Here is a 13,955-nt window from a genome sequence, read left to right as displayed (position 1 = left end):
GAGGCTGGGGCGGACGGAGAGCAGGTTTGAGTTCACCCCTTCTCCGGCTCATCCTGGTCCTCCTCTATTGGATACCCCGGCCTTTGAATCTGGTCTGAATGCTTCTTGTTTGATGACCGCGAGGAACCACGACGACTGAACATAGATAGCCGCCTCCATAGCACGGTGATCAGAAGACTTTCATTAGACTTGGGATTCTGGCGGCCTGGGGAATCCAAATCGGTTTCTGACGCGCCTACGGGGCTGAGGCTAAGTTTAGCCCCACCCTACCCGACCCAACCTCCTGGGTGGGCCTTACGGGGCACCCCCAGCTCTAATCCCACCTTCCCCAACTTCATCCGACCCGCCATCCTTTCCCTGATCATCCGAGGTCTGAAAATCCTTGTCTTGGCAGCAGCCCATGGCCCCGCGCGGCAAGGTGCTACTCGCGCTACCCTCTCGCCAGCCTCCCTGGCTCCGGGGCCGCTTTTGTGACGTCAGATATCCCACTGTCTCAGCTCAGGAAGCCGCCACCCCAAGCCACCCCTCTAACTTCTCCTATCACGAAAGGTTCAGATCACAAAAGGTGGAAGTTGAGCTGTTTATTTACAAAATGGGCACGGGGTTTTCAGGGGCTAATGGACTTCTGCTGCTTCTTTTTTCTCTGTTTGGTTTGGAGAGCTCCTTGGGTCTGGTTCTGATCAGGTAGTTTCCTCTTAGCAGCTGCCTCCAAGGATGCCCAAAGTTCATCTGTCTCTGTGTCTTCTGAAGGTACCTTGTTGATCTCTTGAGGCTCTTGGGGCTCATCCTGGTGAGTCGGAAGAAAGCTCAGGGGTCAAAAAACAGGGAAGCTCTAGCTGGGAATCAATTCCTCTGGGCACCAACACCACCTATATCTCCCAGAAACCACTGTCACCATGCTCTGCAGTGGATCACCCTTTGTGATAACCCTGTCAGAATTGTAACTGTTAACACCCCACAGAGAGAAATTGAGTGGCATAGCAGTCCTAGATCTGTGTTCCAGCTGCCTTCTTTTTCCTTTCCATAAGGAAATCCTCACATCCATGCCCTTAGCTCCTACTTTCCCAGACCAGACTGCTCACCTCCCAGGTATCCCTGCCAGACAAGAGGAGGCAATTCAGTCGAGACTTCAGATAAACCTGCAAAAAGAGGAGGGACCTTGTAGGGCCCAGGCAGGCTGAAATACATAGAAGCATCAAGGGGTGAGGGCTAGAAAGTTTGAGCTCCCACCTTATGCTCCAGGCCTCGTGGATTCCGGATCCTGTGTATCCTCAGGACTCTGTCTAAGCCACAAGAGGCTAGTAGGGGCTTTGAAGGGTGGCACTGCAACCCACGGACACTGCCTGCCAGTCCCTTCAGACAGCCCAGTAGGCGCCCTAAAGAAGGCAATGGCATTGGTGCTAGCTCGCCAGCTAACCACCATTTATTCAGTGTTTACTGTTCAGACCACTTTCTATTTTAACGTTTAATCTTCAATATAACCAAGAGTTACCAATAATATTTCTATTTTACAGGTGAGGAAACTAGGGCACAGGAAGTTAAGTAATTAGTTCAAGATCATACAGCTTCTGTTGAAACAGCATGTGAATCCAGGCAATCTGATGTCTCCATGAGGGTGCAATGAATCCCTATACTACCTGTTAGAGGGAACCCTGACTTTTTCCCTTCCCCCAAACCCCCTAGTCCACTCACCTTGTCGAAAGTCAATTTCTGCCAGTTGCCCATGAGTGTTCCCTACGATAACAGAGCTGAGAAGACCAGAGGCAAGGGGTCAACAGGAATCTCTTGAATCCTTCCCAAGCCCCTCTCCAACCCCTCTAACCACTCACTTGTCCCCAGGAGTGAGAGTCATGGCTGTCAGTGGGTACTCGCCATACGTGGTCTCTAGAACTGGCCGGCGCTGGGGGGAGGCTGGATCATAGACTCGAACCTAGAGAGGAAAACTGAGGCATCACAAAAGCATCCTTGCCCTGCATACTGCCTCCTGGCATCTCTGCATGCTCATCCTTTCTTCTGAGCACTGCTTTCTTGTTCCTGACCCACCCTCAAAGAAATGTTCTCATTGGAAACACAAATCTGAGTGTTGCTGGGGTGAGCAGAGCTGCTCAGGAGCATGAATGGATAGGGATAATGGTGAGAGGTCCTGCACAACAGGGAATGTGAGCATTCTGTCCCTCCATTCTCCCATCTAGGAGTGGAGGAATGGAAAAGCAAGTTGGTCCAATAATCAGAGGGAGCTGAATTTCAAGCAGACATTTAGCATGAATGAGGGAGGAGCGAGGAAGTCCCCGTAAGTAGATTAAACAGAAGTATGTCATCAAGATCATTCCTAAATTTCAAATAGTGACCCAGTGCTCCCTGGGTTTCAGGCATTCAAATGAGACAAGCCATAAAGATCCCTAATAGAGCCTTTCAAGCAAAGCTGAGGAGCTGAGGCAAGAGAGGGGAGGGCAGGCCTGTATCCCAAAGCAAATCAGAGAAGCTTTGGGTCCAGAATTCTCTTTTTTGACACCTAGCCCAATGTCCATCCTTGAAGCTTGTGCCCTGTGAACCCACTGTGAAGGGGACACTCCCTTCTCTTTCTCTTTCACATGGGAGAAATAGAGCTGTGGTTGAGCACATTCCATCCTAGAATGCAGTAAAGAAAGGCCACAGGCTAGCACCAAGGCTCAGATGGATGGGGAGGTGTACACTCTCCTGAGAGCTCCGGAGGGAAGAAGGACTGAGAAGTGGCTGTGCCACACCACAGCAGCCCATTTTGCCCACAGAAGCTGTTTTATTAAGAAGCTGCCTCAGCCCAGGTATGGGCAGGGATGAAATGGTGCCTCACCTGGTGGTACCCTGTGCATGTAATGAGCTTCTGTGATCCAGGGAGGAACTGTATATCCTGGTCCCAGATGGGAACCCGAAGGTCTAGCCAGTCATTCCGCACCTGGTATTAAAGGTAAACAGGGGATAGGATGGAGGAAGGTTCGAAGTGCTACCAGTTTTAGCCCTCCTTTATCATCCCTTAAAGTCCATCTGATCTCTGATCAGTAAGTGGCCTCGGATTCCCTATCCCATCACTCACATTCTTGGCCCTGAACACAGGCTCCTCAGATCCCTGCAGGTCCCACACCTTCAAAGCATTCTCCTTCCCACCTGTGGCAACTATATGGGGTCGTGCTGGGTCTTGGCGCATCCTACAAACCCCAGGACCAACCCTCAATTCCAGAAGCTGAAAAGAATGAGAGATGAGTCAGTTCCAGAGTTCTTAATCTTTCCTCCCCCAAATCCCTCATTAGGCTCCTAATGCTAACTTTCACCCTCCCCAACCATCAGAGTAAGGAACCTTACTGGGTCAGAGGATGCTTCCTTATCATTGTCACGCCAGACTCTAAGTATGCCAGAATCTACACACGTGATGAGGGTGCTGCAAACAGGGAAGATACAGTTGGGATTTAAAAAAAAAAAAAATGTGTTCTCCAGGCCCCAGCTGATATACCTCTAAATTCCTGTTAACTAGACCCCATCCTAACAGCCCAGTTTATATGCCTCACATATGCCAGGCAAGCGCTCCACCACTGAGCTACAGCCCCAACCCCCAACCTCAAGATACCTGGGGTCTATGCAGGGCCTAACAGCATCCAGTTTACCTGTCAACTCAATTTAGTCAACAGGAAGGTGGTTACCAGTTTTATGAGGAAACTGGAGGCTCTGAGAACTTAAAATATTTAAGTTAGGACTGAAAATCAGACCCAGACCTGGAAATCAAATTTGTGATACCTCAAAGCAGAGTTCTTTTCCTACTCCTCAGCTAAGTTGGGGTACCTGGCCTTTATGGTCTTCCTGATTCTTGAGTTGGTTCCTAATGGAGTTGGAGTGGGGTGGGTTCAGATCATTATCTCAGAAAGGACTGAAACAAGACTCATCCAGTGGTCAACCCCAGGTTCTATTCTTTTTTCTTTTTTTTTTTTTGTGTGTGTGTAGTTGTAGATGGATAGCATGCCTTTATTTTATTTTTATGCAGTACTAAGGATTGAACCCAGTGCCTCACATATGCCAGGCAAGTGCTCCACCACTAAGCTACAGTCCCAGACCCCAGGTTCTATTCTTGAGTTCCCTGTTTTTTGGGTTCTAATGTCAGCCTCTCCCTCAAAATATCTCTCCCAAGAAACCCAAGGTATTCTCTTCCCAGTATCCACACAGCCTCGGCCTACATTCCTCTTCATATCTGCCCACCCTCTTCCTGGGTTCGGGTTCTGTATTATTTGCCTGAGCCCTGGCAAGAGTCTCCTAATTGCTTTCTCCAGTCCTCTACACTCCTACAGGCTCTTAGCTCCACAGCATTTCCCACTCAAAGCCCAATAATTCCCACCATCTACAAAATGAAAGTGCAAATCTCTCAACCTAACAATACATCTAAAATACATTTAAAGCCAGGCATGGTGGTACACGCCTGTAATCCCAGCAGTTTAAGAGGTTGAGGCAGGCGGATCACGAATTCAAAGCCAGCCTCAGCAAAAGCAAGATGCTCAGTGAGACCCTATCTCTAAATAAAATACAAAATAGGGCTGGGGATGTGGCTCAGTGGTTGAGTGTCCCGGAGTTTCATCCCTGATACCGACCACCCCACCGCCCCACTCCTGCCCCTGCCCTCCCCCCAAAATTCTACCCATCTTTCAAGTTTCAGTTCAAAACCACCTTGCCCCACGGATCCTTTCCAGACCTCACTTGTCAGAATCAACACTACCACCAAACAAAAGCAGCCTGTCCACAGCCTTCTTTCTTCATCTTGGGAAAAGGCTTGGCCAATTACCTAAACATCAGACCTTCCTATCCTTTATTCTGGGAGCTTTATCACCTTGCTGGTGGTTCGCTCCCATTTAAACGCCTGCTCAAAACCATTAAATGACTTGCCCAGCATTTTGAGCAGAAAGTCACACTGGATCTCAGAGGGAAAACCCAAAGGATGCACACTTAACGAAGGCAGAAACTTCACCCGCAGCCTTGCTCTTTGAGTACGGAACTCAGTAGATACTCAATAGATGTTATAGGAATGCACGAACTGAAGGCAGGAACCCAGGTCCCCGTCACCCAACTCAGGTCCTTATCACCTAAGAGCGTAACGACATTATTCCGTCGTCCTAGGAGCCTCGACGCTCTCCCTGAGCCCTGAGTGTTCGGCGAGGGGACCTGACTTACCCGTCGGCTTGGGCGAGGCCTCGGAACGAGCCCTCCCCGCCCGGACAGTGCCTCTGGCCCTGGAACGTGCCCTCCTCGGTGTTGAAGTGCCTCACCTTTCGGTCCGCGCAGCCCACCAGGATCTGCAGACAGAGGGGCGTGATGTCCAGGAGAGCGAGGCTGCCGCCTCGCGGCCCCAACTCCGGCGCAGCGAGGGCCACTGACCTGGGTCTCGCCGCCCGCGCCCCAGCACAGGGCGCTCACCGCCTCCTCCCGCCGCGGCTGTCCCGCCGCCGTGAAGTTCGACGCCTGTTTCCGCTGAAGATTCACCCCTGCGGGACGAGGGTGTCAGTCGCGCAGCGGTGGCAAGCGAGCGACCCCTCTACTTCCCGATTTCCAGCACTGACACGTACCTTTCAGGATCCCAGTCTCAGTACCGACCCACACGTGGTTCCAGCGCGCTGCGGAGGGCGCCATGCCACAGCCGGTTGCCGACCGCTAGTACTTCCGGCGCACAGTGTGCGTCATCAGTCGGCTCAGGCCGACTAGAATAGTTTCCGGAGAGGTGGAAAGCTAAAAAAGCCAAGATTCCTGCCTGCTCACTGTGTTTTGTTTCATGAAAACGAAATCAGGCTCGGCTCGGGTGGCGCATGTCATCCAAGCGATTCAGGAGGCTAAAGCAGGAGGATCTCAAGTTTGAGGCCAGCCTCGCAACTTAACAAGGCCCTCCTTGAAAAAGAAAAAAAAGGGCTGGGATGTAGCTCCGTGGGTAGAGAGCCCCTGGGTTCAGTTCCCAGTATCACACAAAAACAAAACAACAAAAACCGAAATCAGGATTCAGGAGATGCTGGTTTAAAGGGGTCTTTTTTATGCTTGGACTAAATGCATTCTGCTGTCACAGATACCTAATTAGAACGCATCATTCCTGGACTCTGATGCTTGATGGAGCAGCCCTAGTCCGTCTCCCTGCTTCGTCAGGAAGTCTGTTTGGAACAGTTTATTGGAGAAGAAAACTTCACCTTAGAAACGACTCAAATCATTAATGAGGTGCATGACCTCATTCTCAAGTGCAAAATACACAAACTAAGGAAAAGTCTCTGATAAGTGGATGCTGATCCATAATGTGGGGGGTGGGGCATGGGAAGAATGGAGAAACATTGGGGAAAGGGGAGGAAGAGTGGGAGGCGATATCGGGGCAGGAAAGATGGTGGGATGAGACGGACATATTACCTTAGATACATGAATGACTGCACTTATGGCGCGATTCTACATCATATACAACCAGAGAAATGAAAAGCTGTGCTCCATTTGTGTACAATGAATCCAAATGCATTCTGCTGTCATAGATACCTAATTAGAACAAATAAATAAACATAATTTTTTAAAAATAAGGAAAATTGGGGATGTAATCGATGATCTTATAAATGCTTACTTTGAAAAAGAAAAAAAAAAGGGCTGGGGATGTGGCTCAAGCAGTAGTGTGCGTGCCTGGCATGCGTGCGGCCCAGGTTCGAGCCTCAGCACCACATATGAAGATGTTGTGTCCGCCAAAAACTAAATAAATATTAAAAAATTTTTAAAAAAGAAAAGGTTCTGATTTACCTTGTTTATTTATAGCCGTTGGAATTACAGGCCTGTGCTGGGGCTTTGATTTTAATACCTCGAATTGAAGCTTCATGATGATAAAAATTGTTTCAAACTTGGTGCATGCCTATTAATTGCAGCTATTTGGGACACTGAGGCAGGAGGATCACAAGTTTGAGGTCAAATTCAGCATTTAGTGAGGCCCTAAGCAACTTAATGAGACCATGCCTGAAAGTAAAAAATAAGAATGTGGCACAGTGGTACAGTACCCCTGGGTTCGATTTCCAGGACCCCTACCTGTCAGAGACAAGCCCCAACAGGGGGTCTCAGGAAACAAATGGATGGTGAGGAGTTAGTTGTTGAAAGGGGGGTGGAGAAACAATACAGACTCCAAAGTGAAGGTGCTGAATCCCAATCTTTACTTGTGAAGTTAATCATATATACTTTTCATTTTGGCAGGCTCACAGTACTTTGTGGTTACAAAACAGGAATCATTATTCAAAGAAACAAAATATTACGTAGCTACAATTAGAATAGAAGAATGTATCTTGGCTTATGCATAAGCAAGCATTTTTCCTTTCAGTTTGCATTTTGCTTTGAGCTGTTTCTGCTTAGTTAGAAATGTCCCAGACTATTGGCCACATCCCCAGCCCTAATCTGTCTTCTTAACATTAATTCTTCTTCTCTAGATTTTAATTTAATTTCTCAAAAACTTCCCTGACAGGAATACAGGGAGTTTTTCATTAAATATTAACAATTTATGCTCCACAGCTGAATCATTGCATTTAGAGCAAACAGATCTACTCTTTAGAAGTAGTTGCATTTGGGCTGGGGATGTGGCTCAAGCGGTAGCGCACTCGCCTGGCATGCGTGACGCCCGGGTTCCATCCTCAGCACCACATACAAAGATGTTGTGCCTGCCGAAAAACTAAAAAATAAATATTAAAAAAAAAAAAATCTCTCTCACTCTCTCTTAAAAAAAAAAAAAGTAGTTGCATTAATAGGGGAAGTCATGTTTTTTCCTTCATACTTAATGGTCCTATGAGAAGTCGCAACTATACTTATTAAAGGAATACAGAAACAAACCAGCCCATTCCCAGAAACACTGCGTTCCTCCAGAGGATGGACACCTTGCGCCATCCACCTCAGTAGGGCCTTGCCTTTGCCTGAGTCAGGGGAGGGGCAAAGCACCTACCACCACCAAAAAAAAATTGGTTCAAATTTAGCACAAATCTTCGAAGTTAAAAAGGTTTTCCTCCCAAGCTGTAAAATGTCAATAATATTCCCCTATTGAGTGGCCACTGCTCTCTTACTGAGAAACTTTGTTCTCTGAAATCAGACTGCTACAAATGTTGCTGTTTGAAATTATATCAGGGACCTGTGTGGCGGCACACACCTGTAATCCGAGCTGCTGTAGAGGCTCAGGCAGAAAGATAGCAAGTTCAAAGCCAGCCTCAGCAACTTAGCTAGGCCCTGTCAGGAAATAGAAATGATTGGGGATGTGGCCACAGTGGTTAAGTGCTCTTGGATTTAATCCCCGTTACCAAAAAAAAAAAAAAAAAAAAAAAAAAAATTAATGAAATTATATCAGTAAGAAAAGCATCCCATTCTTGCCTGGTGGGTCTAAGTTTCTATTGTAGTTCAGATGCACAGCTTTAGGTAAGGTTTGTTTTGTTTGTTGGTTGGTGGTAGTTTTGTTTTTCTTTTTGTTTTTCTTTTTTTATTTTTTAGAGAGAGTGAGAGAGAGAGTTTTTTAATATTTAGTTAGTTAACTTAGTTTTCCGCGGACACAACATCTTTGTTTGTACGTGGTGCTGAGGATCAAACCCGGGCCGCACGCATGCCAGGCGAGCGCGCTACCGCTTGAGCCACATCCCCAGCCCCAGTTTTGTTCTTAAAATTCGTTTTGCTTTTGATACTGGGGGTTGAATCCAGCGGCATTCTGCCACTGAGCTATATACATCCCCCAACACTTTTTATTTCTTATTTTTGAGACAGGGTCTCACTAAATTGTCTCAAATTTGCAATCCTCCTGCTTCGCCTCCAGATTACTTGGGATTACAAATGTGCACCAGGGTACTTGTTCAGAAACATGAGTTTCTGAACACAGCATTCCATATATCTTTATGTGGGGGTTGAGGAAGGGGGTTGCTGGAGATTGAACTTGTGCTTGGGAGGCAAAGCACTCTACCAACTGAGCTATGTCCCCAGCCGCTTACAATGCTTTTTTTTTTTTTTGGTAACTTCTTGCTTAGCAGCTCCCTTCTCTCTAAGAAGGTAAACTCTTTAGAATCTTGTTTCCTTTTATGGCTCTATCTTCAGGCCTTGACACATATTTTCTGAATAGCACACTGAAGAGTCCAGGGATAATGTTAGCCTGGGCTGAAACTTCCTAGGAGAAAGACCTCCAAGGATCATGTGGAGTGAGAGAAGCACTCAACATCTCCCAGTATCCATAAAACTATGGTGAAGCTCCAGAACATAAAACTCACATTTTTACACATGACCCAAGTTTAGTATGACATCCATTCCTGTCCTAGGTGAGTTACTGAAACAACCCACACTGAGTCGTAACACTTGAAATAGAGCTAAGATATCTCACTACACATAAGCACACACCAGAAACATGCCCAATGAGTAACGTAGGCCTCCAACATGAAAAAAAGATGAGGGTTAATATTGTCAAGGGTTAATATTGTCAAGTTCTTCTTTTTAAAACCAGTATAAGTCCCCCGAGAGGGGGGTGCACCGTTCCTGGAAGTACTGCAATACCAGGTCGATGCGTGGAGTGGACGGAGCAAGCTCCTATTCCATCTCCTATTTCCAAAAATCCATTTAATATATTGTCCTCGGATAGAGGACGTATCAGATATTAAACTGATAAGAACAGATACTACACTTGATCTTAGCCAAAAGGCCGAGAAGCGATACTGGGTAATCGCCTTCCGGGGAGCTTGGGATGTGCAATCCCTTTTACAGGTATGGTGATTTTGAGAGTTGAAGACTAAATTGCCCTTCAAGATGTAATATTCCTGATAATCAGTTTTTTCGCTATGCTTATTTCATATAGGCTACACTTTTTGAAATAAACCTTAAATTTGGTCCCGTAAAGCTTTGCTCATTTGCTCCCTGAACGTTGTATTTTGCATAAACCCGCCCCCTCGCTTTTTTAACTTCCTAGGATTGGACTACAAATGAGTCCGAAGTCAGTGCTTGGAGATCTCGTTCCGCGGGTTAGTCTCCTATACCAAAGATTTTGGGGGAGCTTCCTGGGGCGGGCAGCTGTCCCAGGCCTCTCTCATAGGGGCAGGTACTGGGGGGGTCCCCATGCAGTTTCAGAGATCGGGTTTTGGAGCCCAGAGAACTGTGTTGTGATCCCTGCTCCCCAGTACCTCATACAGAGAGCTTAATGAATTCCATTGTAAGATTGGGAGCCATCTCTCACAAAGTCATGAAAAGTTCATTTCTGTTTTAGTATAAAATACTGAGATTTAGGGCTGGGATTGTGGCACAGAGGTAGAGCACTGGCTTAGCACACGTGAGGCCCTGGGTTCAATCCTCAGCACATAAAAAATAATATAAAGATGTTGTGTCCAACTACAACTAAAAAATAAATATATATAAAATATATATATATATATATATATATATATATATATATATATATATATGCTAGGGCTGGGATTGTGGCGCAGCGGTAGAGCGCTCCTCTAGCAGGGCGGGACCCCGGGTTCAATCATCCACACCACATAAAGATAAAGGCATTGTGTTGTGCCCACTGCACCTAAATAAATAAATAAATAAATAAATAAATAAATAAATAAATAAATAAATAAATACAACTACCCTGTATTATGTTTGCCATTACCATGTTAGCTGTAAATTCCCAAGATGCCTCCCTTTGTAACTTTTTGTGCTATATAAACATTTTCTTCCCTGAGATCTGGGCTGTTCTCCAACCCAGCTTTAAGTGAGACAGCTGCTGGCCAGCTACCTCTCTTGTGTATACAACATAAGCTTGCTTTAATTTGATTTAAAATTGGAGTCGGTGGTCTTTTCTTTGCATTGTGGGTTCAACAAGCTGAGGACAGTCAAGGAGGTTGCTTTCCCGCCTTCACTTTCTCCCCTTATTTCAGGGCCTCCTCTGCTAGCTAAGAATAGCTAGGGAAGTGTTCTGCCATTGAGCTAGGATCCCAGCCTAAAAAGTGGCCTTCTTTACCACTCCCCTCTGTATCCTGGGGATCCTGGCTTTTTTCTGCACCACCACCCCTACCCCACCCACATTTGCTGTTTGCATCATCTATCCAGCCTTCACAGAGAAGGAAAGCCCTGGGTAAGACATTTCATTGGTTTCTGATTCCTAAATCTTGGATCCAGCCTCCCAGAGGGAGAGATGTTTGGCCCTGTGTCCTCCTGCCCATGCACTCTTTGAACAGTTGTTTTTTTTTTTTTCCAGGCAGACCAAAAACATAGGTAGGCCTGTATAGTGTGGTCATACACGGCCTGTAATCCCAGCTACTCAGGAGGCTAAAGCAGGAGAATTGTAAATTACAGGCCAACCACAGCAGTTTGGTGAGACCCTGGTCGGGTGGCCCAGTGCCTGTAATCCCAGAGGCTGGGGGAGCTGAGGCATGAGTGTTGTTAATTCAAAGCCAGCCTCAGCAATTTAGTGATGCCCTAAGCAACTCAGCCAGATCCTGTCTTTAAATAAAATATAAAAAAGGGATGGCAATATAGCTTAGTGGTTAAGTGCCCCCGGTTCAATCCCTGGTACTACTACTACTAATAATAATAATAATAATTAAAAGGAATGAGGCTCTAACTAGAATAAGATATATTCCATGAATGTATAATTTTTTCAAAATGGACTCTACTGCCATGTATAGCTAAAAGAACTAATAAAAAAGACTGGGGATGTAGCTCAGTGGTCAAATACCCCTGGGTTCAATCCCCAGTACTAAAAAGGAAAACATGGCTACGTATCCCCTCACCTAAAGTGTCACAGAGAGCTGGCCACCTGTAATCCCAGCAGTTTGGGAGGTAGGCAGATTTGAGGCCAGCCTCAGCAATTTAGCAAGGCCCTAAGAAATTTAAGGAGACCCTATCTCAAAATAAAAAAGTAAAAAAAAAGGGCTGGGGTTGTGGCTCAGTGGTAGAGCACTTGCCTCACAGGTGTGGGGCACTGGGTTGAATCCTTAGCACCACATAAAAATAAATAAATAAAATGAAGATATTGGATGTGGCTCAGTGGTAAAGTGCCCCTGGGCTCAATCCCTGGTGCAGTTAAAAAAAAAAAAAAAAAAAAAAAAGGGCTGGGGATGTGGCTCAAGCGGTAGTGTGCTCTCCTGGCATGCATGCAGCCCGGGTTCGATCCTCAGCACCACATACAAACAAAGATGTTGTGTCCACCGAAAACTAAATAATAAATATTAAAAAAAAAAAAAAGGGTCAACTAGAACCCAGGGGCAGAGACAGGGCTGTTATAGGATTAGGGGAAGGGAGGAGACTGTGGATAACTTCTAATGAAATGATTTTTTATTGCTCCAAGTGAAGTTTGGCTGTATGAAACAGATTAATATCAGCTCCTGCCATGTTCCCACCCCCCACAGCTCTCTTTGTGGACAGTTCCCTGGGCATATCTCAGCAGCCAGCAGTAATTATTCTTCCTTGGAGCAAAGGGAAGTGATGAGTTATTCCTTCACTCCCATTCTACTGTGATGAAGAAACCAGACCTGATTATAAAATGAAATTATAAGAACATTATAATGAAGAACCAAAGCCTAGGAAAGAGTTAATACCCCTACCCTTCTGTTAGCCTTTCTTGAGGAAACCTAATTAACCTTGAGTTTCCTACCTATTGGATTATAAATTGTCTCTAGGAATCTGACTACTCTGTCTTGAAATGTAAACACCCTGTGCAGGTTTTCAAGGCCAGAGATTCAACAGATGCTTGTGAAAAGAGTTGTCTCTTTGTATACTTTCTAAATTCTGTAGGAATCTAGCTAGTTAATTAATTGCTAGGCCAATTAACTGTGGTCTAAACTATAACCTCATAGACTTAGTTCTTAAAAATATAGCTCTTAGGGAAGTAAACTCAAGTTATCTTGGGTTACTGCTACCTGTGAAGGCCACTTTGACATAACACTAGCAGGTGTTTTACTGTCTTTGTTCTGCACCTATGCATGGTCTTTGGTCACAATAGGCCAAAAATTCAATCCCAATGGGGCTGGGGATGTGGCTCAAGCGGTAGCGCGCTTACCCGGCTTGCGTGCGGCCCAGGTTCGATCCTCAGCACCACATACAAAGAAAGATGTTGTGTCCGCCGAGAACTAAAAAATAAATATTAAAAATTCTCTCTCACTCTCTCTTTAAAAAAAAAAAAATTCAATCCCATCAATGTTGTCAAACCTACTGGTGTTGTAATGGTTAAAAAATGATGTCAAATTTCCTATAAAACTCCATGCAACCTCAGCTCAGGGCCCAGAACTTCAGAGTTCTCCAACTCTCCCAGTGGTGCTTGAGTCTCTTGCTGAGTGTGATTTCCATAACACTACTGTTACCTGCTATGGGAACAGGAGGTATAGGAGTGGGTCACTGTTCCTGCAATGAGTACAGGAGGCTAATAGTGAGAGGGCCCCATAAGGACTTGAAAATGAAGCTCGGCTTGGTGGAGCATAACAGTAATCAGCCTCAAGAAAGTCAAGGTGTTAAGCAACTCAGTGAGACTCTGTCTCTAAATAAAATTCAAAATAGGGTTGGGGAGGTGGCTCAGTGGTTGAATGCCCCCGAGTTCAATCCCCAATACCAAAAAAAAAAAAAAAGGGAGACCAGAAGACTAGAAGAGGGGAACAGGGGGAGGGACGGGAGGGAAATGGGAGGGATTGGGGGATGAAATTAATCAAATTATATTGTTTTATTGTGTGAATGTATGAATTTACTATAACAAATAAAAAAGTCTTTGCCTACCAATAAAAATATTGAATATAAAAAGAAAACATTTTCAATTTCATGGTTTGTTTCCTTTGTTCCCTTGTTTCTTTTTTCAGGGCCAAGGACAGAAGTCAGGGCTTTGCTTGTGCTGCTGAGCTAATTCCCCAGCCCCTGTTTTTATTTATTTATTTTTGCCTTGAACTTGCAATCCTCTTACCTCAGTCTCCCAAACTGCTGGGATTATAGGCGTGCACCACTTCACCCAGCTGTTTTTATTT

General features: G+C 45.6%; 2 protein-coding genes and 1 non-coding gene across 5 annotated transcripts; all 3 read right to left on the bottom strand.

Moving 5' to 3' along the window:
- Positions 1-32: 32 nt before the first annotated feature.
- On the bottom strand, positions 33-402 carry Tex54 (testis expressed 54). The gene is made up of 2 exons (XM_026407587.2): positions 324-402; positions 33-226 (listed from the first exon to the last, which is right to left on the bottom strand). Exons 1-2 carry the CDS (start codon positions 400-402, stop codon positions 33-35), a joined length of 273 nt encoding a protein of 90 aa, XP_026263372.1.
- A 181-nt stretch (positions 403-583) lies between these two features.
- Wdr74 (WD repeat domain 74) lies at positions 584-5,665 on the bottom strand. Of its 3 annotated transcripts, XM_026407594.2 has the most exons (11): positions 5,577-5,665; positions 5,389-5,495; positions 5,185-5,306; positions 3,337-3,412; positions 3,071-3,217; positions 2,831-2,932; positions 1,830-1,930; positions 1,693-1,748; positions 1,231-1,376; positions 1,083-1,139; positions 584-787 (listed from the first exon to the last, which is right to left on the bottom strand). In XM_026407594.2, the coding sequence occupies exons 1-11, from the start codon at positions 5,638-5,640 to the stop codon at positions 608-610; spliced, it is 1,158 nt and encodes a 385-aa protein (XP_026263379.1). In that variant the 5' UTR covers positions 5,641-5,665; the 3' UTR covers positions 584-607. The 3 variants fall into 3 exon arrangements, with proteins under 3 accessions (XP_026263379.1, XP_077653560.1, XP_077653559.1); XM_077797434.1 differs by lacking the exon at positions 5,577-5,665 and having other exon boundaries at positions 5,280-5,306; positions 5,389-5,404; XM_077797433.1 differs by lacking the exons at positions 3,337-3,412; positions 5,577-5,665 and having other exon boundaries at positions 5,389-5,494.
- A 3,820-nt stretch (positions 5,666-9,485) lies between these two features.
- LOC113195928 (U2 spliceosomal RNA) lies at positions 9,486-9,676 on the bottom strand. Its single transcript, XR_013343571.1, has one exon. It is a non-coding gene; the product is annotated as a U2 spliceosomal RNA (small nuclear RNA).
- Between the last annotated feature and the right edge of the window lie 4,279 nt (positions 9,677-13,955).

Source organism: Urocitellus parryii, chromosome 4 (assembly GCF_045843805.1).
Source record: "Urocitellus parryii isolate mUroPar1 chromosome 4, mUroPar1.hap1, whole genome shotgun sequence".
NCBI classification, from domain to species: domain Eukaryota; kingdom Metazoa; phylum Chordata; class Mammalia; order Rodentia; family Sciuridae; genus Urocitellus; species Urocitellus parryii.
Note: the sequence above shows the minus strand (reverse complement) of the source record. Positions and strands in the feature narration are given on the sequence as shown.